This window comes from Passer montanus, unplaced genomic scaffold, assembly GCF_014805655.1.
Source record: "Passer montanus isolate IOZ18808 unplaced genomic scaffold, ASM1480565v1 scaffold10, whole genome shotgun sequence".
Classification (NCBI taxonomy): domain Eukaryota; kingdom Metazoa; phylum Chordata; class Aves; order Passeriformes; family Passeridae; genus Passer; species Passer montanus.
Genome location: NW_024356505.1, coordinates 13,079,809 through 13,106,226, shown reverse-complemented (window position 1 = coordinate 13,106,226; position 26,418 = coordinate 13,079,809). Strand labels below are relative to the sequence as shown.

The following is a 26,418-nucleotide window of genomic DNA, read 5'->3' as shown; positions in this document are numbered from 1 at the left end:
GCAGTCTTTCCACCCAAAGGCACCACCATAAATTCACCTAAATTAACATCTTTTTACAAGTTCACAGTATGCAGTTTCTGCCTGTGCAGAGATCAACAAAACATCTACATATTAGTATTGTCTGGGATACAGACATGGCTGCCTCCAGAGGAACAATCTTGCCCAGTACAATCTACAAGCAGTGGAAGTAGTTCTCATTTCTAATATGTGATGCTATATTAAATAAAGCATTCTTTAGGACCACACATTTTAATTCAGCATGAAAAAAGAGCATCATAGAAAAATTCCTACATGAACATTAAGTTTACACAGAAGAGACAGAAAAAGAAGTCAACATATACATTCACATGTAGGTGTGACTGCCTTTACCAGAACTTCTTTCTTGTTCACATGCACCTCGTTTGAAGCGAAGCCCTCAAACACTTCAGTTTCAGAGTCAGTGTCCTCAGTGAAAATCCCCAGCAGCTCTTTGGTGAGGTATCTGGACTGAAACCGGAGCCCCTGCAAAAGCACCACTCAGTAGCTGTGAGAGACACTCAGATATAGAGCATTCACACAGCCACAACAAACAGGTTTGGAGGGTTAAGACATGCCAACTACACAGCATACTGTGAAAGCACTTTGCAGGCAAAGCCTGTCAAAAGAAACAAACAACAAGAAGACAACATTCAGTTTCAATATTGAGTTGTTTTAACTTTGCAAGATTTTTTTTCTTCATTTTGAGGACAGGGCTTTAACAGAGCTATTTCTTGTGGGGGAAATTTTCTCCTTCACTTCTTCCTTCTTCATTACAACCCAATAAAAATAAACTATCAGTTTTCTTGTATGTAAATCATCATGTTGTTTTATGTATTTTCTTCTGTTTTATGTATTTTCTTCAACAAGCCTTGAATAGAAGAAAATACAAATGAGAGATGAGGTCTGCTTCTTATGCTGTTACACCGTCACTGAACTGACTGATACCAACATAAATGATCAGAGCTTTGAACAGCCTGACTAATATCCCTCCACCTTTCAACTTCTCAACTTGCTGGTTTTTTGGTGCAATTTATCAATCACATGTGGTCTAGGGTAGGCAGCTCCTCAATTTCAGCCTATAGACTAGGAAGTAAAAACATCTCATTAAAACACTCTTCAGGATATGTACATTACATCCCAATTAAACACAAGGCTTTTACTAAATAGAAATACTTCCATACTTCCAACAAGAACTAGTAGAAAACCATTTAATCAACCTTTTCCTGCTAATCTCTTGAGAGACTTGCTCCTGGTAGGAGCAAGTATGAATCCATGTTCATATCATACCTTCCTCTTGAAAGTCAGCAACATGTAAGTTTGTTTCCCCAATTTTCCTCTGTTACTTCTTCCTCCCACACAAGAAACAAAAATTACCTTTAATACAATGCATTTGCTAAATATCTTTATTCTTCCTTTCAATTCTCTCCCTTCCCTGACTTTAATTACCCATTTATTTATTTTAAAATAATATCTGTTGAAAAAAGATACAATAGGCGAGTGGAAAAACTTAGAGGGGAATGGGAGGGGAGAGCCACTACATATGCTGTTTCTTTACACTTAAACATCTACAAATTATTATGGGTAATTGTAATGAGTTTTCTCTAAGGAAAATTACTTTATTCTTTTGTTGATAGCTGCAGTGCAGCTGCTTGAGAAAGGAACAAACACAATAGGGAAGTTACTTTAAAGTTAAATTGCATTTCTTGGAGGAAACTGAAGTTTTTATGTATTCTGTGTTTTTATGAAATTCCACAATGAAGGTTGATGGGGGAAATATGCTGTTTGTTAGCTAAAAATAACACACCTACAGCTATGCTGTTCATCTATGAAGAACAGTCTACACCTGGTAAAATACACACCAGGGATACCTATTGTGGGAGAAATTGTGGGAACTCGGGAGAAGCGCAGAGATTATCAGAGCAGGACTGCAGAAAGCCCTGAGGAAAAGCAGGCACACAGAGATCACTACTTGCTAACTCATTTGCACCTCAGCATCCATGGGAAGACCTGATGCACAAATAGCTCATTTGCCACCCCAGCAGGGCAGCTACCTTGCATTCTTTCTCAAGTACTGCTGAATTTTTCTGAACTTCCCATCATTTTCCCCTTTGCACGAAAACCCTTTTGTTTCCTGCACAAGTACCAATGGCCTTTTGCTACCATAGTGGTGTTTGCCATCATGAACACAGGATGATGCTCACTGATGCAGGGCCCAGATGTGCAAGGACTGCAGATTATGCTGCAGTTGGATGGAACTCAGGGTATTTTTATTGTACCATTTAGTGGTAAAGAAATTAAATTCAATACTGATCAAGATTTAAAATAATTCTCATCCCAAGGGAAACACAAGAATAATAAGGAAGGTTGCAGTGCCAGCTGTAAATTTGGAAAAAGCCTCACTAGCATTCTCAGCAATGCATGTTAAACTACCTACCTATCTCTTCCACAGCATTTTTCATCAGAGGATTTTAAAATGCTTTGCAGAAGAGATCATTACCATAAACTCTATGTCACAAGTTGGGAAATCAAGGGAAGGAAAAGTACAGTCAGGTGTCTGCAGCCCCCAAGTAGGCAGAAGCAGAAGCTCCCACACAAGGCTTCCCCTCCACCACCAATACCTCTCCCCACTGACCCTTCTTGATGCTCCCCAAAAAAACACAAATGCAAGAGCAAGCTACCTCCTGGTTTTCTGAAGTTGCCAGTACTGCTGTCTAGCAACTAGATTACAAACCAACTTAGAGACCAGTTCATTTAATTACATCTTAGACACTGTCCTTCTCCCCAGCACAGACTGTGGCTCTACCCTCAAAAGGCTTCTGCACGCTCCTGGGGTCACTTGCCTATAAAGGCTGAGAAACAGAACACACTTGTAACAAGCCTTATTCTGTGTCTTTCTTTGGCTAACACTAATCATCCTCCTTGTCATCAGCACCTCTTGACCAGGTGCTGACCTGATGGACTAGGAAAATAAAAGGAAAAAAAATTCAGCTATCTCATTAATGAAACAGAGGGACCTTTGCAAGAGCACAAATGACAAAGGTATATCTTATAACACATTAGCCCATGGCTATCAAGCACATAATTATAGTTTTCCAAAGGACTAAAAACTAATTTTTTCACCACCCAAGACAGCACACCCGTTCTATTCTTTTCTTGTGAATTCAGCTGGTATCTCCAGCTATCAGAGAAGAAAAAATATCAAATCATTGTGCTGATCCAAGCCACTTCATCAAGAGAGCAAAGAACCAGCAGATTGTATTACTGCAGCAGGAGCTGATGCTTTCTCTGGATTACCACTATTAAAGCACAATTTTAATGCAAAGACAGCGTGGAGATATTTCTGGAAGAAATACTTTGAAGCCTACATACTCACAAATGCCCATCCACTATCATGTATTTTCACTTACATATCCTGCAATATCTTTCCAGGATGGTAATTCCCTTTTTCCTGTTTGCTTATTCTTAACAGAATAAGCAAATTAAGCAATTCTTATTCTTAACAGAATAAGCAAATTAAGCAATTCTCAAACTTACCTATTTCACTTAAACTCATCTCCCAATGAAACACATTTTCTTTTTTATATTATGAAGGAGTTTTCAAAAGCAACCACTAAACCCTAAATACTAAGTTTGTTTACATTTAAGTTGAATATGGGCACTGCAAATTACAGGTTAAGGTGAGAGTTATAATTCACAAAGTTTTGACACAGGCTCAGAGTATTACTGCATCCCAAGAGCATGACTGGACTATGGAAAACTGTTCCTACCTCTTTTCCAGTCTCCACAGAATCCAAACTGGCACACTTGTCCTCTGACAAGAAGCTCTGTTTGGAAGCATCATCTTGGAATCCTGGAAAATCTTCACTGTCACTGGGGGTATTAAAAATGTTGGCCACATCCTTGGGTACCTGTTTCTGATTCAAAACAAAGCAGAAAATACGAGTCACACACACCAACTTAACAGGAAAACTCAAATTCACAACCATAAAATTTATTTTTATATTACTATGCAAGCACAGGTCTGTAGCACAAAATATGCTATGTGTAAATTGTACCTTATTTAGCTAAACTCCAGGAAAATTCTGTATAGACTGTTTAAATCCCTGAATACAAACTCGGGATCTGGGATAAGGGAGGGGATGCAACACACAGGGTGTTCACCTCCACAGCAAAGTACTTCAGAGACATAAAAAAATACATGCATGCCTCATCTTTTCAAGCAGGAGCTCAGGGCACCCTTACCCATGGGGAAACCCACCACCCCTCCTGCTCTTCCAGAGCAAAGACTGCTCAGAGGTGAGGAACACAACTTCAAACATGACACAAGCTAAAGTACAAAGAAACCTGACCTTTAGATCCCACAGTACCATTATGGATTTTAGCAGATACTTAGCTAACTCCAAAAACAAAACCAATGAAACTCCTTCTCCTTGGTCAGTACTGTCACAGAGCTTCTCCTGTGACACTAAGAGAGTGAAAATGTGCTAACCAAGAACATTTCTCCTTTGCTAGAAGCCCAGTATGTGGCCCACCAGGAGAGGGGGAAGCACAGCCAAGGGCAGGCAGCAGCTTTCCTGAGGTGACCAAGGTCACAGCTTCAGAGTTCAAGAAGTCCAGTCCCAGCCTAGGAGACTTGTAACACCACCTCCAACCATTCCACTGGGCCATACACCTCTGGATAAGGCTCTGCATGTGCCAGGATAGTAAGAAAGCCTTCAGACAGTTCACAGCAAACACTTTGGATAAGGCTCTGCATGTGCCAGGATAGTAAGAAAGCCTTCAGACAGTTCCCATGTGGGCTGCTTTAGGATTGGGTGGGTGTAAGGATGGGATGAACAGATCAAGCCTTAAAAAGCAAGGAAGACGGCATTTTGCCAAGTTTCAGAACACATTTTCAACATCCAAGTATCATCTGCAAAACCATTGGGCTAGTCACACAAATGCTCTGGGAGACCAGTGTCTGCATTCCTCTCCAGCATCCAGACACTCGTCCCCTACTTCCCCTGGACCCCACACACACCTCACACACACCACTCTAACTTGAAACAAGCCTCTCTGCTGTTTGCTGAAGCCACACTCTCATTAACTCTCAGGAACATGAGATCAATGACTGCCTGGTCAGAGGCCAATTCCTCATCTCAAAGTGCTGTTTTCCTGCCCTGAACATTCACCAGTACATCTCAGAGATGAGGTTCAGAACCAAGAGCAGACTGCCCTTTTCCACTGTCACGGAAAACCAAGGTTGCTCATACAGGGCATATATAATGATGATTTTTTTTTTCTAAGTTTATTTGTGGCAAGGCAAGTGATACAAAGGAGGCTCATTCTCCAAAAGTAATGTAGATGCAAAAGTTCCACTTCCATTAAAATAGCAAGCAGTACCTTCACCAAAGCATCACTCTCTGAAATAAGCTACAGTAAAGGGTGAACATGAGCCTAATTTTATTCTTGTTCTGATCCTATAAAGCTGATGTAGGCTGATACAAAACCAGCTTAAAATGTTGCTGGAGCAAGAGTAGAATTCACCTCTGAAAAACTGACCCTCAGGCCTATAATGGCCTGAGATCCAAAGTACAGTTGAGTTGCTGAAGTCATGCTGTCCATGTCCAAACCCCTTTGGATAGTCCCTTACTCCCACCTCCTACAGTGAACATCCATAATCCACATCTGTTGCTGTGAGGGAATACACTCAGTACAGAGCAGTGCTAAAAATGAGGGATTGTGCATTTCAATTGAAACATATACAAGGAGCTGAGAGTCTCACTGCTATGAATAAACTGCTTCCAGGAGCCACTGCATTAGTTCTTGTGCTAACGTACAGCTGAGTTAGCCACTGCTGTGATTACTGTATGCCTGATTTCTTCTTCTTCATGCATTGCTTCGGCACCTGCACCAGAGGAGTCATTATGAGGCTGTAATTACTGATTTTGAACAACAAGAAAAAAATTCCTTCCCAGTAGGAGACTTAATTTTTTTTGCATTCCCAAATTCTACAGTACTGGTACTGATTTAAGTAACTTACTGTAGAGCTCCAAGGATTTTTAGTTTGTGACTTGCTCCCCATAGCCTGATTACAAAAAAAATCTCAATTTGGTCAATGATGAGTCCCCATTTTACCAGAAGGGCTCATGTTAATAACAGACAACTGACAGGTACAAGGTGGACATACTCCAGAAGTTTAGAAAGGGAAGCCTCATGGTGAATCTTGATTAGCAACACTATTTCTGCACCTGAAATTGTAAGCCAAATTTATTTCCAAGAAAAGTCCACTAACATAAAAGACAAGATTGCAGCAAACATCGCCGCTGTGATGGGTTCATTCACTGTCATTTATTGGGTAGTCCTGGAAGCCACAGACATTTCCATCTTCAACTTTCAGTTAAAATACATTTTGAAACTGATTTACAATCAGCATCAGAGCCTAGGATTTCCATTCTTGTCAACAAATTATTATACACCAAGAAAGAAAATACATATTTGTCTAAACAGAAATGTCACAATGTTGATCAAATGTTGATCTATTCAAAACACAGGCACTACAGGAGAGGAACTTTTGCCACTAAACCCCTAAAAAAGTCAGGAAGGCAGAGATGTGATGAACACTGCAAGCTTGCTCAGGGAAAATATTTCATCATGAATAGACCACAATGGACTGCTGAAATGCTGCAGGTGTGAGAAATACTGTCTTTTAAATATACCTCTTAAAAAGTCTAAATACCAAAAGTCTAGTAAAAGCTGGAAATAATTCACAGCTGCTGAAAAAGTCAGTGTTATTTGTTAGGAAGTTTTATATCTATTGAACTAATTTATTTTGCACATAAAACACACTTAGTTGTTTAAAATCCCTACAAGGTACTATTCAAAAGCATCAGCAAACCTTCATCACTAGAGATGGAACACAATCCAAAAACTGCCATAATAACATATCCTATGTTTTTGAAGAAGTAATCCAAAGTTCAAGACATCCACATCTCTCAGGTTTTCCTTCTCTAAATTAGACAAAATACCACCAGTACACCGAGGAGCATACTTGGATGCGTTGGGCTGCATGGAGATCCTATTCCCACAGAACCAGGGTGAGTAGCTCACATGTGCCTGTGGAGGCTGGCATGTCTGTCACCAAGGGCAGAGGGTGACAGAGGCTGGTAGGATGGTCAAAACTCTTTCAGTCACATCAACTATTGAAAAGTAAAGAATCTAAGGTCCCCAGCAGTCACAAGAACATTTTTCAAAGCACTATGCCCATGAATTCTGCCTTGTTAGTCAAGAAAAAAAAAGCCCAAGGTGAGCTGTTTTGCTATTGGCATCAACAGGAAGAATTTTCATGTTTCAACTGAAAAAGCAACTTTTTTTCCTGACAACTTGCCCTGTAGGCTGTGAGGAGAGAACACCTGCCTGCATGCAAACCTGTGGATTTGGTGGGAAGCAAGTTATTTCTACACCACTTACTACCATGTTTAATTTCAAGAGTTATTTACATATAACTCTTTCCCTGCCAATTGTCACACAAGCACATTCTTCTCCAACAGTGATGTATCAGGAGAACCTACAGCATGAGAAACAGGACTTAGGTGTAGTTCTCTATTTTTGCTACTATGATGGGGAAAAAATCAATTAGGCTGTGTTCCCTTAATTCAATTTAGCACAATATATGGGTATTCCTACTCAAAGCAGAGGACAGACAAGTTCAGTCACGTTCAAACTCAGTCAGACTGAAATAACCAAAGTTTTATCCCAAACAGATACTCACACAAACCAAACCTGTGCAAAGTCACACCTTCAGCACACGCTGGAAAGCCTCTTGGCTTGTCCCAGGCTCAGTCCAGAAGCCAGCCTAAGGCACATCACCCAAGGGCACTGCATTTGGCTCGTACCTCAAAGGAACAACCGAACAGGAAAGCACTCCAAGGCTGACAATTGTGGGCAGTGCCACAAGAACAGAAGGGCCCAGCCAGAATGTCAACAGGTGCCAGACCAATAAACAAGAACTAGTTAGAAGTCTAGATCCTGGTTTTCCCACTGGAGTCACAAAGGTGAACAGCACTCTAAAAGCTTAATTTTAAGCATCATACAAATGTGTGAAAGACATGGAAAGCATAGATACAAAGCCCCAAACAGCAGTGCTAAAGAATTACACAGACTGGTGTAATTACACAGTCAAAAAGACTGTCAACCACACAATCAGCCCAAGACTCATGGGCATCAACAAAATCTAGGAAGGCAAGGAAGATCCCAGATGACCTCTAGAATTTCTCAACATCATTAAAGCACAAGAAGCTGAAATCCCCTGGATAGTGAAGTGTATTCCTGCCAGAAGTGGCAGGAGATGAAAAGGCACTTGAGTGCTCTGAAAGAAGAAGGAACTGATAGAACGAGCAGTCATCACCCACTTTTATGATCTTTGCAGGAATAATTCGATTCTAAAGTAAAGATGGATTATGCCTAAGCCTTTAATCCGTCTCAGCAACAACTCCTGGGACTTTGAGGGTGCTCCCTCAAAAGGCTCTGGCAATTTTCACACCCGTAAACCTATTGCTCCATGAAATTTTGGTAAATTCTGCTGTTTTCAGAACAGCAAATATGGTTTCTATATTGCCTTATTTGGACTGATAATAAGCTAATGTCCATAAAGCTACTTTATCCTAAAATAAGGAATGCCCAAGTGTCATAATCACATGGCAAATAATTTTAAATGTCATCTTCCATAGGCAGTACCTTCCTACTCTTCAAAAATGCTGGTAGTACTGTGAGTATCAGCGTGCCAGCATATGAACACAAACCAAACACTATCAACTGCTACTATTTCTTACTTTGTACCATCTAATCTCTTGCCAATCCTAACAGTTGTAACAACTATTTCTGAATTAACTCTGCATAATTCAAGAGCATCCCATGGTGATGCCTAATTACTGTCCAGGCCCTGGTATTCGAAGGAAAACAATTTTGTACAATACTGTGATGCACACTCACTTTGTGCCTGGACTGCTCAAGTCTAGGACTTGAGTTCAGGCCTTGTGGGTGCAAACAGTCACAGCCAGTGTCCCTTTAACAAGCTCTGTGTACTGAAACTGCTGTGCCAGGACCTGGTAAATCACACCCTGGGACAGGAAATGGAACTGCAGGTCTTGCGATTCAAAACAGTTGCCGACGTCTTCAGCAACTGTTTTCAAATGGGGGCATGTACTCACAAGCCAATCTGCCCGTCAGCAGTGACGGTCCATGACTTCAGAGGCAAAGAGACCTTCACTACCACATCCTTCTGGCCCAGCCAGGACTGAACTCACTGCTCACCAATGTATCACAAACACAAGGCAGAGCCAGCAGAAGGTTGTACTCAGACAAAAATAAACTCCCATGAGAAACAGGAAAGCACCAAGAACAGACACTGTCTTCTGCCCTTTGCTGAGCCTTGAAAGAAACATGTGTTTAGCTGTGTACCAGAAAGGGAACTAGGAGACAGTAAGAGTCTTGTGTTACAGAACCAGAGGTGAGAATCGAGTGCCATTTGTGTCCATAGTCAAACAAGGTTATCCCGAACTGTTTTATAGTACTCTTTTCTTCACACTGCCAGTGGAGGGCCTGAGGTCACACACAGGTGGAAGGTCTTTGCGAGGACAGAGGTTCTAATAAATAAATAAAAACCTGGGAGGTCATACAGAGGTGAGGTCATACAGAGGTGGAAGGTCTTTGCGAGGACAGAGGTTCTAATAAATAAATAAAAACCCCTGTAAAGCTCTAACTTTCCATCATCAAGAGTTGAATGAGATGCTGAACTTCTCCTTGCTCCTTTCCACCACCTGGGAAGACTACCATGACTTAAAAAAGTCAATTTACACTACATATAAGGAGAATGGTAAAACACTGGAACAGGTTGTCTAAGAGAGCTGGTAGACGCTCCACCCCTGAAAACATTCAAGGTCAGGCTGGATGGGGCTCTGAGCAATCTGATTTAGTTTAAGATGGCAACACTCCTTCAAGGAGGTTGACTAGATGAGGTCCCTTCCAACCCAAAGTACTCTATGATTCTGTAGCAATATCACCTCCCGAGATCTGAACCACACCACCAGCCTGATGCACCCAAGCATGCGGCACCAGGCTTGGACCAGACCACAGCCGACGGAAGCATGCCTCTCAGGCGACTCAAGTATGTGCCAGCGTTGGCATCGTGGAGTTTCAAAAGGAAAAAAAAAAAAAAAGGAAAAAGAAAAAAAAGGAAGCGGCCAGAATTAAAAATAAATAAATGTATTAGCTATTTCTAAAGTGGTATCCCAGGCTCACAACTAATTAATTGTCAATGATCCGCTCCAGACTTTATTAGAGCCAATACAAGTCCCAGACAGCTGCAGCTGCCCCACGCCGCGCTAAGTGCCTCAGGGCCGCCCCGAGGGCGGCTTCCACCCGCTTTCCCGCCTCCCACAACCGCGGAGCCGCCGCGCCACGTGGATGGCTGCCGGCGGCAGCGCGGGCCGCCCGGTGTCCCGGGCAGCGCGCTGCGGCGGGGGCGGTGCGCGCGCCGCACCATGGCCGCCCGCGCTGCCGCGGGATGGGGAGGAGGAGGAAGGAGCAGGGAGGAGGGGCGCGGGGCGGTGGCGGGGTGGAGCCGCCCGGCAGCGGCGGGAAGGCGGGTGGAGGGATGGGGCACCCCGCGTGGCCTGCCTCGGGGTGGGCCGGTACTGCTGGGATGCTGCTGCCGATCCCCTGGGCACCCAGCATCGCCCGCTCTTTCCTGCACGCTTTTCGCTGGGCGGCAGCTGTTCGTCTGAAAGGGGCAGGCTTTGGAAGGAAATTGGCTTTCATCCTCCAAGTAACTTAAAATGTTTATTTATGCAATACAGGCGGGAAGTGTAAGCCTCTTGAAAACCTCTGGGGGGAAAATGGGGGGAATGATGCCACTTTCGAATCAAAATCGTAAAGTCCAGTCATTAGTTCAGCACTGCACGTTCACCACTAAGCCATGGCCCCAGGCACCACATCCATATGATTTCTAAGCAGTTTGAGGGATGGCGATTCCACCACTTCTCTGGGTAGCCTGTTCCAATGCCTGACCACCCTTTAAGTGAGGAAACCTTCCCTGGCAAAATCTCAGGCCATTTCCTCTTGTCGTATCACTTGTTCTTTGTGAGAAGAGACTAACCCCTATCTCCTTACACCTTCCTTTCAGGCAGTTGTAGAGAATAAGGTGTCCCCTGAGCCCTCTTTCCTCTGGGATAAACAACACCACCTCCCTCAGCCTCTCCTCATCAGACTTGTGCTCCAGATCCTTCACCAGACCCTTCACCAACTCAACCACCCTTCTCTGGACACTCTCCAGCTCCTCAATGTCTTTCTGTAGCGAGGAGCCCAAAACTGAAGACAGGACTAGAGATGTGACCTCACCAGTGCCAAGTACAGGCGGACTTTAAATGCATTCCCCAGCTTCCCAAGTCAAGAGCCTTTAACTTCACTGTGAAAGGGATGGGAAGCAGAACTGGTTCCTTAAAACAGCAAGTCAATAGTTCAAATTTCAAAATATCACAAATGCTGGAAAGTAAATCTGATCAGGGAAATATAATTGAAAAAAAAGGAATATATCAAATTTCAAAGCAACTTTTCCTCCACACAAGTTCCCATTTAATATTTTCCACTGTGCAGCTAGTAGAATGAAAGATGAACACAAAGCCAAGCAAAATATTTTTTCTAGTTTCCTCCGAACAACCTGTATTCCTCAATTAAGAGGTTTAATTTTTATTAAAAATTTAACAACGTTTTACGTGTCCCTTTTTAATCAAGGGGATTCTTACTGGATTAGGTACTTTGTGTTATGATTGCCCAGTAATTCAGTGAGAAAAGCTATCCTTTGAGCAGAGAGGTGCTCCCAAAGTTGTCTCATTGGGTGAGGTAGAAGTCTGTCCCACTGACACTGTGAATATTGCCTTGGCCAATGTAATGTGAAGCAGGTTCAGCAGAAAGCTGTTGAGATAGTGTTTTCCTGATGCAGCTTTGATAATAGAAGGGTACACTTTCCAATACGATTGCAATTATGTTAACTGCCCTAATTAGAGCGCATTTTATAAATTTCTCTTCCTTTTTCCCATCCTTGCATCTGAGTATTTCTCCCTTGAAGGCCTTGCTGAGCAGCTTTATCTTGCCAGCATAGCACCCTCATACGTTCTCCGATGGGGCTATTGCCAGCTGTTCATCATCCATCTCAAAAGGACGGACTCTCTAAGTGGCTTAGTGGGAAAGAGCTCTTTTGGGTCAGCACTGAAATACCTCAGAGTTTGCACTACTGTAAAATAAAAGTGTGTCTTTGCCATCCTCATGGGATTTGAGAAAACAGGAGAGTGATGACTATGTCAGAACTGGGGGATCTCAGTATAAGATCTCAGAGTATGTTTCACACCCAGGTTTCTGTCTGGTGTCTTCTACAAGCCCACTAGTCTGGACAGCTGGAGTAGAACAGCAAGAAATTCACTTGCCCATGTAATCTGGCTGAAATAAGCCCATAATAACCACCTTTATAGTTTTTGAATTGATAAAAGCAAATCAGAAGAAACAAGTGTGTTATTCTGTAGCTTACCTTCAAACACAATTGTGAATTGCCGTGCTAAAAATAAATTCAGATTATTTTGACTATTTCAGTACCTTCTGGGCGACAGAGACTTAAAAGCATAATGTATTTTTTCATTTAGGGGAGCGCTTCAAAATGTGCAGTGCAGTTCTGCCTACTCCAATGAATTCCCAGGTCTGACTAGGTATTTTAAACACTCCACTGTAAATATTGACTTAAAATAAAAGTTAGAGGAAAGTAACAGTTTTTTGGAAACAGTTTTCTGGAACTGAAATGAGTTCTCTCCATGTACCATTGCATCTGATCCTTAGTGTAACACACGGCAGACTACCCATTTAAGTACTTCCAAGCCTTTATATTCCAAGCATATGGAAGGTATTTGTTAAGAGAGAATGTGAGGGAAGTCGTTACATGCAAACAAAGAAGCATTTAGCCAAAGCAGGCCATTTAAACAGTGGTTTGCATTGCAATATCCACTATTGAGGCACCTGCAGTTGTCACTCAGGGTGCAGAAATAAGAAGCTTTGGGCATGAGGTGGGGAGGAGGGAATTCAGTAGACAAAATGTGGGAATTATGTATAATATCAGCAAAATTGAAATGCAGACTTCTTAAAATACAAAAGAATAAAGATGTCTTGTACAATACATTCCTGAAAAGCTTGTATATTATGTGATCCTGGGCTTGGTTCTTTCCCTTGTCCCTAACAGTCTATGTTATGAAGCACTTCGTTTGCTAAAAGCTGTCAAGATGCTATATTGGATTGTGAACAACAGATTTGAAATGGCTGTGTTGACTGTCCTGTGCTAAATTAGAGTGAATAAAATTGAATTCTCTTACAATAGAAATGTGCAGCTATTATGCTGTTACAAATACATTATGAACTGTCTGATATCTTCAGCTATTTTATGCAATTTGTTGCTTTGTTTCTCTTTTTTTCCCCTGTAACTTTCCACTTCATCTTGTACTTTCATAATCATTCTCCTTCTCAGCATTTCAAGCCCTTCTTGTCAGTTACTGTTCTTTATGTTGCCTTATTAGAAGTGTGGGGGTTTTTTAAATTTTTGTTAGTTTAATTTTTCTGTGGCTGTAGCTCAAATACTTCTTAGTGTGGATTTTCCATCACTGAATTCCTGTCCAGTTTCTTTACCTCTTGTCATATTATTTCGAAGTTCTTTTTTTCTAACCCACAACAGTTTTTGTGTTATTGCCTTGTCAGTAGGATCTCATCATCTGCTCAGATGAGATTTAGCTGAATTCCTGTACTCTTCAACTTCAGCCTTATATATTAAGCCTGATTATTTTGCAATGACTGTATCCAGAATAGTTTCTGACCTTGCTTATCATCTCATGAGAGCATTGCTGATAATGTCTCAGTCCAACTCTTTGGACTCAAAACTATACAGTGAAACTCTAAACAATAAGCTCTGTCTTGGGCTCAGTATGACTATTACAATTAGACTAAAATTTACAAACAGAATAAATGTGTACTGAAGGAATTATGAGCTACTCGAAATATGTATCAGGTGGAGCAGATCCATGAAGTTATGGGATACTCAGTAACAACATGATGCACTGTAAAATTACAGGACAGCATCACCACCTCTCTAAAATGGCCATGTAAACAGAAAATTTGTTTCCCATGAGTTTCAAATCAACAATACCACTCTAGTTTATAATTTTGGCCTTTACTGCTGTGAATTTACCAGGCTGGATGAACATCAAAATGAATCTTTGCTTCTGAACTCTGCTTTCACTGCTCCCTCTAACAGTCTCTAATTTGGGGGCCATTGTAATCACAACTGGGGGCTTTACTCCCATCTTCCTGCCACCACGCTTCTCTGAGACCTGTCAAGCATTTTAAGTAGCATGCACTTTCCCACACTTCTCAATGAATGCTGACATACCTAACTTAAAAGGATTACTTTCTGCTGAGAGGAATTGTAATCTTCTTTTCCTGCTCTGCAAATCCTCTAGTAAGTGAAAAAGAAAGGCCAAGATCTGTTCTGCTGTGCAGGGCAAATCACCATCGCAGAAGGTATAGAATAAAACAACAAATCTAAGATTTACTTGTGGTCACGCTTGTCCAGGAGCTGTGTCCCTGACTATTAACTCATTGGCATCTTCCATCACTATTTCTGCTGCTTTGATATTTTCTGGGTTAGTTTCTAACAGCTGTAGGAATACACACACAATTGCTACCATGAATGGTGCTCAGGACAAAACGTTCCTCTCAAAGATGTCTACAAAAAGGTAGAGACACACAATTGCCTTAATTTGAATCCAATTTTTAATATTATGTATTCTGTTAACAAAACCCAGAAACATACTTTAACTTATATACAAAAACTACTGTTTTTTCAAACTGCCTAAGGTCAATTTGCAGAATATTTTCAAAAGCTGGCACGGAGGATTGTGTTGGTGGTGAAGGTTTGTGCTCCAACAGTGGGTTGTGGGTGGTATCTCACAGAACAACAAAAGCACAAATGTTCCTGCTACCTTGATTTACACCCACTCATCTCAAAACCTTTCCTCACACATGGTGATTGTTGCAACAAATTGGCTTGTGGGTGAGGGCTTGGGTGATCTTACACTACCAACTGAAAATGAAGCCACAGGTTATTCTTTTGCAGTAGTCACCTGAATGCTGACTAAGAGAGCCTTCCCCATGCTCTCCCATCATTCCCTTAAAATTCCTGCAAAAGGGGGGGCAATTTGCCAATAAACTTGCATTGCTGAAAATTTAATTTTGTTGTTTCATATTGCAAAACAGTATTTTGTTGCCAGTCATTCACAAAGTGGACGAGCCAGGATTAGAGTCCACTCCCCGTTTCCATTCACTTATTTGGCAGCCAGCTATACTCACAAGGTAGAAGAACACCAGCTTCAGGCTTCCTCCCATCCCTTTTCTTTTCCATTACTATACTGCTGCAGCAAAAAATTCAGATTCCAAACTGATGAGATCTTTGACATACTTTTCTTGATCTAATCCTGAAAATCATAGACATAGGTGAACAGACACGTCCTTTGCTAATTCATCCTAAAATTATTCATTGATATTTGGAGTTGTCTATCATGTGTTTTTATTAATCCTTAGTTGTATTTCAGCCCACTCTGATGGATGGCTTCTTCCAAACTGCCAGTGAGGGGGCTGTGTCAGTTGTAGCTAATTCCTCCTTGGGTATTCTGCAGCGTCAGCAGGGCTGGAACATTTCAGTTGGACATGGGAAATGCCCTGCTCTCCCCTACATTCCCAGCCATTCATGTGGGACAAATGAGTCTTATTGTTTCAGAGAAACGAGCTTTGGATTTTTCCTTCAGAGGAAATGGGGGTTTTTGTATCCGGTGAGCTAGGATTATCTGACCTTTCTCCTCTTGCTTTCTGTGGTTTAAAAAAAGGCTAGGAACATATGACAAAGCCCCATTTAATCCACATTCTCTAGTTATTCACTTCCCAATTTTTTTCTCCTTTGTCATCCTTTTAATTTCTTTCTGATGCTTATTTGTCAGTTCCATAAATCCTGCTGAAGATCACCATCATTAAGAAATTCCAGGCTCACCAAAGTTTGCCTAGCATAAAATTTCTCAAAAATTGTCCAATTGCCAATTCACTCTGACATTGCTGGGAGAGCAATCTGCTCTGACTTCGCATACCCAACAAAGTTTTTGCATCAAAGCTATTCTTTTGCATGAAAGGTCATTCTTTATTGCTTTATTGCTGCTATTTTCATTGCCTTTGAAAAGTTCCGTTTCAATTTCAAATACATTATTGGTCAGTATTTGAGTTTTGCAAGTATTGCTATCACCTGAAGAATATCACTGTAAGAATTTCTTCAACTCAATTACATCCTGACTCAATGGGTTTTTCTCCTGCACTTCTGGATCTTCGTTAGAAATCACCTGCATGGTTCAAACTGTAAGTTGAAAGCACAGGAAAATACAGCTTGTGCCATTTAGAAGCAGAAAATTAAAATAGTGGGCTATGTATTTCTTCTGTTCAGTCCAGTTTACTTACAATGCACTTAAACATCCTTTTATGCAATAAAACAGGAAAAAGAAAAAAACAGACTACTTGATTCTGCATGGTTCCTCTTCATACATCCCATCTCTTTCTTTATCCAGAGTTCACTATCTTTTAGCTTGCATTCAGGCCACGTGTCCTCACTGCCTCCTGCCTATGAAACCACTAGAGTCCTGTATTTTTGTTCAAATTCCTGGGAAAGCCTTCCCTTTTTTCCTCTAAGAAAATTTTTGCACTTGTGTTTCATATGGCAAACACTTTGGCAGGTGGCCTCTATTGTGTTAGCTCACTTAATCCATAAAAGGCTTAATCATTTCTTTTGCATAGTATGCCCAGGATCTGGCTAGTACACCCAGCAGCTTCAACCTGCATTAGACACACTTCTTAGCAGCAAACAGTGTGTTTCAGCATCACGTATGGTGTCACTTGTCATGTGGGTTTGACCATGAATACCCCATTTCTACTCTAGTACTGAAAATATAGTGAAAGGAGAAAGGAAGAATTTACATAGTTTCAATTTCAGGTGAAGGGAGCTGTGTCTCCATTCTGTAACCTACCCCTTCCTTTTGCCTGAGAGTTCACAAATGAAAAATATATGAAGTTTGCAATCAGTAATGTACTGGTATTAATGGCACTGCACATTAAATAACATCATGAACAGGTGTATCATTCATGTGTGGAGCCACCATGGTAGAGGATGTGAAGACAAAGCATAATTCACTATGAGGTAAAAGTGTCAGGATTTGCCTTTCTGTGACCCAGAGTGTTGTGCCACCTGGGTTCTCCCGGCCAAATGATGTCTTACTTCTTTCCACAGCCACTAAACTGAAAGTGGAACTAACTTATTACCAGGACTTGCTAACAGTACTAAATCTTTGCAGCAGAAGGAGAAGGAGCCAAGACAACATGCCAGAGTGGACTGGATAAAATGCAAATAGAGGCCAGCAACTGAGCCAAAGCAGCACGGATCTGAAGGTGGGGAGAACTGAGAGACGAAAACACAGAAGCAGAGAATAAGCTCCTTCAGCTTTTGCCTCTTTTCCTCTTTGGTAGCCAAAACAAAACATCTCTTGGGATAGCTAAATAGGATTCAAGCCTAGTCCTGACCATTCTGCCTTGCTGTGACTTCCAGCCAGAAACTCACTGAGAGGCTGTGCAGCCCTGTCCCAGAAAGGGTGACGTGGGACAAGAGGTTCCCAGGACCCCCAGCTCCCCTGTCAGTGGGAGAAAAGGGTGACCCTACTGACAGCCATGGCAATCTACTGTCTCAGGTCTCAGATGATTTAGGTTTTGCATTTGCTCTTGCCCATTTGCCTGTGCTTTATTTTCTGGTAGCTGGGCTATGCCTTGAGAAATGCTTCTGTGTGTGAGAGATAGTCTCTTAGAGAAATTGTTTCATTTCTGGCTCACATTCAATTCTAGCATCTGGGAATAAGATGGCTATCCTTAGTATTAAGGACTTCTGTCCCTCACCCCACTTTTCAAAAAGCTCCTGAACTAATTTACACAGAACACAAAGTGGTACTTATGCTGAGGCACCTTCTCCTCGTAGCCCAATCTTGTGGTAACAGCCTCATTCCTCCAGTTCTTCTGGACACAGTCTAATATCTCGAGGTGCACTCACAGCCTGCTGGCATTGGTCTAGAAGAAAGCAGTATCAATAACACTTCCCCCTTTTTGTCTTATAGATTGGACAGAACTGTCAAATGATAATCTGCCATCACCACACACCTGCTGAGGGCATCATAAAACCTTCAGCCAAATGTAGCTTCACTTCCAAAATGAATAGCCAAGGACCTGTAGCAATCTGTCAGCATCTTTTACTTCTGTCCCTTTCCAGCTGAGTCTGTTAGAACTGTGTGTGCCAAAATAAACTCCTCACACAGCTCCAGAAGTCCCACATACTTATGCAAAATGTCTAAGGTCCATGCCAGGCATCCCATGTCTGGCTGAGGGTGCAATGTGTGACTGTGGTGTGATGGGCTTTCCTATTAACAAGGAGTGTTACCACCATGGAACAAGGTAAGGAACTGCAAGGAACTGTACACCCTCCCTCAGGAAGAGCTATCTGGAGCCACACCCCTGAAAAAGGATTTGCCACCATCTCTTGTGCCTTATCACTGGAGAGAATGAGACTTGTGCCAGTGCTCAGTGTCTGGTGGACAGGACTGCCTGTGTTGGATCTATGTTTTGTCACCAGCTGGAGCACAAATTGCAAATACGGAGCTGGACATTGCCCCAGTGGAGTTAGCTTATTTGAATTAACTTTTCCTCCTGGGCTTTATCCATCCTTCATCTTCTAAAGGAGCACATAGCCCTCCTCACAATGGATGGGAGAAGTTATCAAGAAATAGTGTATTTCATTAGAAATGCAGTGTTTGGGAAGTAGGTGTTCTGTTCCCTGTTTTATAGTCAACTATGTCATATTCCTTGTAATATGCTGAATGAGCTCTAGCATTAAAGGATTTTCAACATTGTCCCCCTAGAATCGTTTCAAAACCTCACAGCTTTCATGAGAAGGACTGCCTGCCTCCCAGAAGCATGCTAGAGAATTTTATCCTTTGCATTTAAAAGCTGTACAAGTCAAGAGAATTTATATTCTACTACAGAAAACTTGGAAAATATTGTCTACTATGCAAATTAATTTAAATGCAGCTTAAATCCAGTACACAGGGCTGTTGATGCTTCCAGTGATCAAATCTATTTAAAGTCAAAACAAAAAGTTATTTTAAAAACACATCAAAGTTCTTTGTGATTCTGACAGTCTTTTGGGATTAAGTTTTAAAAGGTACTAACAGTAATGAGTGCAATAAGCTCAAACCCTTGCAAAAGCCTAAATGGTAACTTATCAGTATCTGGTGCTGGATTCCAGGGGAATATGTAGATGCAATACTCAGTAAGTGGGAAACCCAGGAAGGGTCACAGTTTCAAGAGATGTCCTGATTGCATCTGTGCTCCCAAAACACCATGATTTCCTTTTTGGGGCAGGGAGAGGATATGAGGCCCAAAGGGAATCATGTGACGAGTCTATCATGCTGCATCTGACTTTCTTTCAGTCTTGAGCCCCAGGTACCTAACCTGAGACACAGCTGCTGTTCTTGCTGCTGACTTTATTGTCAGAATCTTATTGAAAAATTTGTCCAATGCATTCTTTAACCAAAACAATGGTAACATGGTAGAATTCTCCACCTGGTCTTACAAAGCACAAAACTGACCTCACTGTAATTAGTTCTGTTGTAAAAACATTCTCCTAGTCAGTTGTGTGGCACTGTGGCTCAAGAAAGTCAAGAATGTAAAAACAGAGTCTGTCTAAAAATAGCGTAAGAATAGCCCCTCTTCTTTCCTTTCATTTTTTGGTATTGATAACTAGAGCTATCCTCTCCATTGTATCAGTACAAAGACTCTCCAGATCAGACCCTACCTTTAATAAAAGTAATCTATTACTCCAAAGACTTATGGGCCATTTCTATTAGAGAGAGTTAGGTTTATGCTACCATACAATTAGGAAAGTACTCTATATTTAAGGTCTTTCTGTCATTTGTTAAGATAGATCTCCTTTTTTTCTGTTGCTGTTGTTGTTGCAGGAGTGAACTCATTACAAATAAAGCTTGCTCGATGCTTCCAAGGAGGGCAGGGTAGTGATTAAGTGAACTGCACACACCTCTGCCTGCCCTTACCAAAAGCAGAGCTCAAAAGAATTGGTAAGGGAAAGACCATATTTCCCACAAACATACAGAAGCTTCTGCATACTCCTGAGGGACAAAATCTCGTTCCTAGGACTCCCTTTGCATTTTCTCACCTCCTTCCTTCCTTCCTTGTGGCTCCTGCTCAGAAGCTGTCACCCAGTTTTTAAAAAGAACACATCCACTTCTCCAGAAAAGATGCAGTAAGGGCTGCAATCTGCAAGATTTGCAGGTTCATGACAGGTCATGACCTCTGTTACGCTCCTGAAGTTGCCCCCCCCCCAGGAACAAAGGCTGATTGGTCAGAACAGGAGAAGCCTTTTGATCCTGCCTATCCTTTTGCAACATTAATAATGCTCAGCTGTCCCCAGTAATCACTCTCCTGCATGCACACACTTTAAACTCCTTGTACTTCTGATCAGTTCATAAGGCAGCAGGTACTGGTGGAATCTAGTATAGAGAGGAATGGACTGGAATTCAAACACACAGCTTGAGAGAGGTTAAAACACAAGCAAAAACCTGAAGAGAACAGTTAGGTAGCCTTGGTGGATGGTATGTTCATTACATATTTCAGGTTTCTTACAGAGCTTTGCCTGATGGTGACAAAACCTCCTACATGTTTAAACAGAGCTTCATAAAATAATACCTCAGGGCAACCGGCAACACTGTTAAAAGCCATATATTCAGGTTATAGGACAGAATGTGGAAAGATGGATCGCTGGGCTTGGATTTCTTTCTGGAAGCTCCTGTTACAAAGTGGGAAATCAGTCACCAAATCCACTGAACCCCTCAGGACAGCAGATGAGCCCCTTTATTCACATGCCCACAGCAAACAGCAATGAGAGCCTGACATTTTTCCATAGGGAAGCATGCCACAAAAAGGGTGGTTATGCCTGGCTTGGCTCACCTCCAGGACAGGCTCTGTACCTACTCTGCTCCAAGAAAGCAAGGAGCCAGGCTGAGGAATAAACACTTAACTGCCTTTGTGGAACTCAAACTCTTGGCTGCCATTAAATATTTACTCTCAAATGCTACCTCCCTTGGAAACAGGCAGGAACACAAAGAAAGACTACTTCCCTGTAGCCACATAGAGAATGCAAGCATAGGGACAGGTTTGCACGAGCACTAGCTCTCTGCCTTACCCCTCTTTCCTTATGCAGTTTTGGTCTGGTTCCAGATTGGCTTGCTTTCTTTGCACAGCTGGCAGGACACTAACTCTCTCCCTTGGCAGAATGTGAAGGAAGTGGTGGCTGGCTGTTTTTACCTTCCTCTCTTCACTGATCACCTCATCAGCCCAGCGTCCCTTTCCCTTGTCTCGTGGGTTCTTGGCAGCAATTCTCCTTCCATCATCTGAAATGTAACTGCTGGACTGGGAACATAGGACTTTGTGAGAAATGTTCTCACATCCCAGCAAAGACATCCCATAGCAGAAGTCCTGTATCTCCTCAACATGCCTTGACATCAGCAAAACTGTGATTTGAGGTTGTCAGTGCTCACAGGAAAGCCTGTCAGAAAGGAAGATTTCTTCAAGATAATTCAGGTGCTTGAGCAGTATATTTTCCCTCTGCATACATTTTCTCTCTGGCCCTTGCAGAGCTATGGTTCTACTACTACTAAACCTGCTAATTTTTTTACAGCAAAATTTGTTGAGCAGTGAGGGCACAAGGGGGTCTCAAATGGCAAAGAATGTCAAGGCTGCCCAAGGTGTTTGGCACAGTCCAAAGTAGCATGGGTTCCAGCTCTGCCAGGGCAGAGGAACTGGGCTGTGTGTGTGCACCTGACAAATGAAGGGAAGCAAAAGATTATTTGTAGCAGGATGTTGAACAGACTAGGAGGAGCTAAGATCTGAATTGCCCTAAACATATATGTGTTGCCAAAAGTGAAGTTTCACAAGTATTTTGACAGAGATCCTCTATCTGACTCACTGTCTCAAATTCCTATATTCTAGCCACTATCTTCCTCCTCCTGCACATTTCTCACTGAGTTTTACTAGTTTGTTGAAGAGTACAGCTTATTTCCAGGAATCATGATGTTTTATATGGTTTTGAGACCCAGAAGAAGGGATGGTGCCATTGCAGTCACAGCCACCAGTTGTTTTGCATCTCAAGAGTTAAACATTTTGTAAACTGCTTCCGTGACTGGAGGCTAGGTAGGAAGAACACCTTCAGGGGGCTCATTAGCATGCTGTATCTCCAGCACTATTAACCACACAAATGTTTTACTGTGAATAAAACAGACCAGTCACCCTGAAACCAATCCTGTACCTGCACCTTAATGCCTGTACTTTGTACTGAAACAGGCCTTATGGAGAAATATGAATAAAATGTATTTGCTTGTTCAGTCTAGCAGGCAACCTTCAGCCAAGCCAACAAACTACATTTTTTTAAAAAGCCTTTTGCTTCCTGTAGAATGCTGCTTTGTTTGCCATCATTGTTTGGCAAATAGGAAAGGGCTTATCTCTTCTTCCCAGAAACTAGTGTGGCTATAGAGGAGCTCCAGAAACTTGTCAGTCTTTAATAAGAAAAAAATATTGGTTTAGCAGCCTTGTCAGGAAATTATCTGAACCTGCGGAAAGAGAGAAGGTGTAAAAATTAGTTCACTGGGCTATGCCATTCTTTTTTGATTATTAGTTCAGTTCCAATTCAAGGCTCTTATCAGGTATATTTTCAAAGGCAAACTACAGTAACCTTTAACATTAGAGCCTTCCAATATTAGATATTTCATGGTTAGCTCCAAAATTAGCATTTAGCCCTCCAAGGCAAAATGTAGCATATTTTTGTTTTATTAATTTGTAATTAAAATTTAAGCAACTATGCCTGGTTTCTAGCAGATGGAGGCAAAGGCATAGCTTTGACCCTAGTTACAGTTTTGTTTAACCCCCTCCAGTGAAACATAGTTACTGTGCATTAATATACAGCCTTTCACCGCCAGACCTGTTAGTGTACATTATGGACTAATAATAATAATTATATTGTCAAACAATTCAAACTGTGTAACAATACAAGCTTCTCTGAAATGTGAAGCACTATAGGTAATGAAACCTATTTTTCTTCATACAGTCAGCTCAAACCTCTTTTTGAGCAATCTGGTGTTAAATAAATAATGGGCCTCGTTGCCCCCTCCTCCAGGAGGAACCATAGGAGGGAGCAGAGTAGGAGGAAATCTCCAGGAGATTTTGCCTTGTGCATAAGCTTTTGTCGAGGGTGGAGTTGCTCATGCCCTCTCCCCCATGCATTTGAATGGGGGTGTAAAAAGACACTTCACCTGGAGGAGATTTTGGTGATGAGCATCTCTGGCTGGCCCGGTCCTGGGCTCATTTTGGCACGCCAAGTTCGTGGTTCACTGGGTGTGCAAAAAGGACAGTCCTGAAGCACAGCATCACTACCACAGCAATATCTGCTCCTCTTTAGGGGGGCTGTGGAGGTTGATGGCTGTGCAGTACATTCTTTTGAGCCATAGCCAAACCTCTGTGGTAGGACAGGGACTGGTTTTGACTTCATTGTTAGTAACTGCGCATTCCTAGAGGATAGTTTGTTCTGTATGCCACAGATTGACTAAGTACATCTAAGTGACTTTTCCTGACTAGCACCTTTTGTTTTGTTAATTTAGTCCCTCGCTGTAAACTAGCTGTGAGAGCATTTAAAACTCAAAGTGTCCTGCAATTTCAGTGCGGTAGAAACGGAAGGAATCTGGCGGATTTCTCCCAAACCCGACCACATGCATGTGCAGAGTTATGAGTAGAAGCCACAGGGTGCAGTGCAGCACTTTGTGCAGGTGAGCGCTTTGAGAGGCTTTGCTGGTAGCTCTTTATTTCCCACCTCTGAAGTCGTTTCTCCACAGATGAGACGCTGCAGCAGCTACAGCTCCTTACAGCTCCCGTGAGTCCCCAGGGCCGGTGGGATGGCTCTGCCCGGGCCCTGGCAGAGTCACCCACCGGCTCTGAGGCAGGGGCCGGGGGATGGCAGCCTCCGGCAGCCAGGCACGGACAGCTCAGAGCTGCTGCTGCCTCGGCCCCACCACGGCATTGAGGGTGCTATGGAAAGCTGACAGCAGCAGCAGATAGGGGGGTTATCTAGAAGATATCAAAGATATCACAGAGCTGCAGATAACCCTCCTCACACCTTTTCCAGTGACCTATGTCAGATGCAAACCTGCTCTTCCAGGTCAAGGCCACGCGGCACAAATCTCAACTAGTTTGCCCTACAAACCCTCCCTCTCCGGTACACCCAAATAAAGGTGTCCTCACCCATTTCTTGGCTCCTGCTTCACCGCTCACGTCCTCAGACTCACCGGGCCACAACAGGACAAGGCGGACTGACGGCGGCCCCCCGCCCTCAGCCGGGGCCGCCCGGGCCGGGCCGGGCCCGCGGCAATGGCGCCACCTGACGGAGGCGGCGCGCGCCGCAGGGCCCGCCCTGGGCCGCGGGCGCCGCCATGGCGCCGCCGCCACACGCCCGGCCTGCGGGACCGGCCTGCGAGGGGCACAGGGCACAGGGCAGATGTCAGTCGGGGCAGATCCTAGGGGCGAGAACCCAGCCTGAACCTTAGCTGGAATTTCCATAGGGAAGCCTGGGATCCGAGGTGCCCAGGTGAAGGCACGCGGATGTGGACGCCTCTGGTGCAGCTCAGTGCGCTTTGCCAGAGCGGGTCCTGTGGAGCCGAGAGGAGAGCGAACCGCTGGAGCCTCATTCATCAGGTGGAAACCTGGCTGAACCAGCCCATGGGACCGACAGAAGAGTCCCGAGTACCTGGGCTCTGGCCCCTGAACTGCTTCTCCCCCCTCTCCGAGTTACCTGGTGCCGTAGCCATGCTGCCCTTGTAGAAGGGATGGAAACCTCCCGGGGGTGCTCGGACTGGCAAACTTTCACTCTGCTCTTCCTGCAATAACCCGATGGAACAATGATTAATACGAAGGCAAGAAAATAACCTAAAACATTTCTAAGGAAAATAAATAAATAAATAAATAAACCCTAAAGAGACCAATTAGTTCATTCTGTTTGCCCCCCAGCAGTCAGAAAAACAGCAGAGAACAACAATTTGTCCTGTAGCACACTGTACTGTACTGTGTGCATCCAGATTCTCCTCCTACTTAGGCTGATACAAAACAAGAAGCCAGTGGAGTTGCACAGGTATAAAAGTGGCATTATCAGTTTCCTGGGTCTCTTTAAATATTACTGAACCCTACTGCTGATTCTTCTTTGTTTCCCTGTTAGAAATGATTGTTTAAAAGGCACATGCATTTATCCATGCACACTGTATCATGCAAAGGGGTTCTTTTATTGGCTCTGATCTTTCTTTTTACTTCTATTATTTCTTTGAAGAAAAGGTGGGATTATTACCTCAATCTAGGCAGCTGGCCTGCTGAGGCTCCCTTTGCTACATCAGGGGTTTCTCGTTTTACTAATCCTCTCTTTATGGATAATCTTTCTCTACCTTCTAATGACTCTCAGCTAAGGAATGTATTTTGTTATTACTACCTGTTGTTTAGAAATTCCTTTTATTTGGTGTGGGTGTTGCTAATTGTTTGCTAATGAAAACCTTACTACAATCAATATGGTCAGGATTGTGCTGGTCTTCGTGTCAATTAACCCTTTCTTCCTCTCTGTTCTGATTTAGATTTTCCTCATGCACTTTTCAGATTTTAAATATCAAGATGGATTTTATTTTTTGAGGTGCAAGGCATAGGATTTTGTTTACTGATAGGTAGCATCAGGAACTTTTATTTCCCATGAGAGATTTTTAAAAGCCAGAAGTTGTCATTTTGTAATCTGCAAAATGTTTGTACATGCAAATGCAGGGATGTCTAAGGTGAATGCTGGAACAATATGTGTAGGAAAATCTACAGTTTAAGACAAGGAATGGAGATCATCCTGGTTTACATAAATGTGGATAATGTCAAGGCAGGGAAGACTGTACACTCTTAAAGACTCTTCATATTCCTCTACCACTATTTAGATATTATATGTATCCCTTTTACATACATAGAATGAAAATAAGTCCTGCTTATTAAAGAATTTACAGTTTAAGATGATCAACAGCATTAAGAAGACAAAGAGAACAGCTGTGCAACATAACAAAAATACAAAGCTGGTTGGTTACCATTCCCTGCTTTCCCTTCATTTAATTTCATTTCATTCCCTCAGCCTGA

General features: G+C 42.5%; 1 protein-coding gene across 1 annotated transcript in view; it reads right to left on the bottom strand.

Annotated features, from left to right (window-relative positions):
• The window catches only part of CDCA7L (cell division cycle associated 7 like), a 33,034-nt gene extending 8,071 nt beyond the window's left edge, over nt 1–24,963 (bottom strand). The window contains exons 1-3 of the mRNA XM_039703165.1: nt 24,517–24,963; nt 3,786–3,932; nt 370–501 (exon numbers count right to left, since the gene is read on the bottom strand). Of these exons, the coding sequence (XP_039559099.1) occupies nt 370–501; nt 3,786–3,932; nt 24,517–24,963 (726 nt within the window). The remainder of the gene's footprint in view (nt 1–369; nt 502–3,785; nt 3,933–24,516) is intronic.
• Nucleotides 24,964–26,418: the final 1,455 nt, after the last annotated feature.